The sequence below is a fragment of the Limulus polyphemus genome, unplaced genomic scaffold (genome assembly GCF_000517525.1).
Source record: "Limulus polyphemus unplaced genomic scaffold, Limulus_polyphemus-2.1.2 Scaffold12815, whole genome shotgun sequence".
NCBI lineage: Eukaryota > Metazoa > Arthropoda > Merostomata > Xiphosura > Limulidae > Limulus > Limulus polyphemus.
In genome coordinates this window covers 4,625-7,833 of record NW_013678425.1, presented here as the reverse complement: position 1 = coordinate 7,833, position 3,209 = coordinate 4,625, and the positions used below count along the sequence as shown (strand labels likewise).

General features: G+C 39.3%; 1 protein-coding gene across 1 annotated transcript; it reads right to left on the bottom strand.

Moving 5' to 3' along the window:
- Positions 1-1,341: 1,341 nt before the first annotated feature.
- Positions 1,342-2,858, bottom strand: LOC106477099 (Krueppel-like factor 7). Its single transcript, XM_013937698.2, has one exon. The coding sequence runs from the start codon at positions 2,646-2,648 to the stop codon at positions 1,674-1,676; it is 975 nt and encodes a 324-aa protein (XP_013793152.2). The 5' UTR covers positions 2,649-2,858; the 3' UTR covers positions 1,342-1,673.
- Positions 2,859-3,209: the final 351 nt, after the last annotated feature.

The following is a 3,209-nucleotide window of genomic DNA, read 5'->3' as shown; positions in this document are numbered from 1 at the left end:
TGTATAGACAGCAACTGAAACTGAATAGGGCAAACAGGAAGGGCAAGATTAAGAGCGCCCGTTAACTAGACGTATCGTGTAGTTCATCTCTCCATTGTATTCATAGTGAACTGTATAAACACGGTTTTCATTAATACTTTACCTTAAATCCCGTGATGAATAAGGTACCCTAAAGGACCACAGAAAAATAAAACAACAATAAAAAATAGACAGTCCTCACGAAGATTGTAAAACCTTCAAGTAACTCAGCGGTATCGCATTATCCCTAGGAGTTTAGAATCTGGTTTAATCTACATATATATATATCTGCTATCGTTAGCATGAAGTAAAAAAACTAGGGTTAAAACTTGAACTAATAAGAAAACATCTATTGAACTAAAGTCTAATAACACATACAAAAATATTAAACATATTTGAAATCTATAAAAGTGCTTTTTTTATTCATTAGGATTGAATTTATACTGTTCTTTCAAGCTATCATTTCAATTTAATGTTCAAAATTCTAAAACTCAAAATTTAATCCCTAAAAGAAAACGAATCTTTTAGAAAGATTACCTGAAATAATTAACAACTTCCGTTAATCCTCTGATCAGCATGCCGTTAACAAACTCTTGGGTATAACAAGGTTATCTCAGTAAACGTTTTTTTCCCTGATAGCTGTTGATATCTTTATAAAAGAAACTTTCAAATCTTTCAGAATAACGTATTAGATGTTCTCTCCAATAAAAAACCACAAACATACACTTCTTTTTAAATACAAACACATACATATATATATATATATATATTGACTTCAAGTACCATAGTTGTGAGTTTGAGACAAATAACATATTTTTGTCTCGCGCAGCACCTATAGAAACTTTCGTTTAGAAAATTAATAATGCAAATTATCCTTTTGTCCTTGCCCTCCAGTAGCTCAGCAGTAAGTCTGAAGGCTTATGACACTAAAATTCGGGTTTCAATACCAGTGGTGGGCAGCACATAGGTAGCCCATCGTGTAGCTTTGAGCTTAACGACAAACAGATCACAGCCTTTGTCACTGAACATAATTAGATACGTACTTTGAGCTTAACGACAAACAGATCACAGCCTTTGTCACTGAACATAATTAGATACGTACTTTCAACTTAACTACAAACAGACCACAGCCTTTGTCACTGAACATAATTAAATACGTACTTTGAGCTTAACTACAAACAGACCACAGCCTTTGTCACTGAACACAATTAGATACGTACTTGGAGCTTAACGACAAACAGATCACAGCCTTTGTCACTGAACATAATTAGCTACGTACTCCACAGTTATTAGAAAAACCAGTTTAAAATATTCCCCCTCCTCTAAAGAAGTTTTGAGTTTAAGCAGCACAGTTATTAACAGATCAGCTTATTTTAAAATCTAATCTAATGTGTTTTTTTTTTTACAGTGTACGGCACGATCTTCCTTATTTTAAGATCTAATCTAATGTGTTTTTTTACAGTGTACGGCACGCTCTTCCTTATTTTAAGATGTAATCTAATGTGTTTTTTTACAGTGTACGGCACGATCTTCCTTATTTAAGATCTAATCTAACGTGTTTTTTCTTCGACTTAACATCAATTAGTAACAAATAAGTTTTGGCACACGGAGAACTTTTGTCCCATTTCATATTTCTGTAGTTTGTACGATGGACGCTAGAGGGACACTAGGCTAAACAACTTTTCGCGCCGGTGTACCTTCAGGTGCTTAGCCAGATGATCGGATCTGGAAAAGCGTTTCTCACAAATCTGACAAAGATAAGGTTTGATCCCCGAGTGAGACCGTTTGTGGCGGGCCAACTCATCCGATCGAGAGAAACGCCAACCGCAACTGGGCCACTGACAAGCGAAAGGTTTCTCACCCGTGTGACGTCTCAGATGAGCTTTGAGATGCGAGCTCTTGGAGTAGACTTTGCTACACCCTTGGTAGGTGCAGTAGAAAACCTTCTCCTCATCTTTAACCGAGGATCCGTTCACGCCCACCCTCTGCGATCCTCTTCGTTTTCCCGTAGCCGTTTGGGGGAAGTTCAGCAACGGGGAGCAACTAGTTACGGGGAACGTAGTTGTCTCCGTGGAACTGCTTCTGTTCGAAATGCTCCGGTTAAATCTATCGACGGATCCTCGTGGATGAAGAACTGTTGTCGAGTTGTTATAGACAGACTTAGAAATGATGGGCTCCTTCTCCTGAAATCCCGACGTTAAAGTTTTTAACCCTACACCTAGTACGACTAAATCGTCCTCGCATGTCCTGAAGTCTGACACGGAGTCTGTGGAGGAACCAAAACCAGATTCTAGGCTGAAGTTGTAAAAGGAGTTGCAGGCAGTGTCACTGAACATGCACGAAGGATTACTAAAGTTTGAAATTTCTCCTTGTGTTAATGTGGGTCCGGACCACGTGCAGTCCCACGACCCTGGGTAACCGCCGACTGATTGACTGTCCGTTTGTCTTACTGGCGTCTCTCCACTTTCAGCTGGCAGCTGAGATATGAGGTAATCCAGGTAGGCATCCAGGTTTCCTAGCGACCAATCGTCACTGTCTTCGTCGGAAGAATTGAGTTTATGTAAACTAAGACTTTCTCTCTCGCGGGTAGAGGGTAATGGTAAAAATTCATCCATGTTAGAGACGAGCATACATATCGTGAGGCTCGAAATTACGAGAAGTAAAACACGTGAGTACCACTTAATACACGTTCTCGCGCTAAGAGCATGTCTTATCTAACTGTGAATCACCCGGAAACACGAGCTGACTGGATTGTTGGAAGTTCCGTCTCTGTGTTCAGCTGCCACTCCACAAACAATAACAATATTTGAACACTGGCCAAACATTCACCACTGAACGCAGGTACAGACATATCACGGAAATAATATCTTAATTTCTAAACTATTAGAAAGAATAGAGAAATATCATTAGCTCACTTCTCTTATAACTTTCTTATCACACACTTTCTTTTTACTTTGACCCCGTAGAGCTTATGAATGACTTGAGATAGTCGAGACGTGCTCTGATTGGCCACTTAGTCAGCACCAATAGAAACAAAACTAATCACGTGGTTATTAAGACTAGTTGTATCTGGTGGAAAGGTTGTGGGGCTCCTAAGGGTTACAGCAACTAATGAACGTTTAATGCTGACCAACTAGTCTCCGACGTTTGTTGATCTGAGGTGAGCGCACGTGATCACAATCGTCTAATCA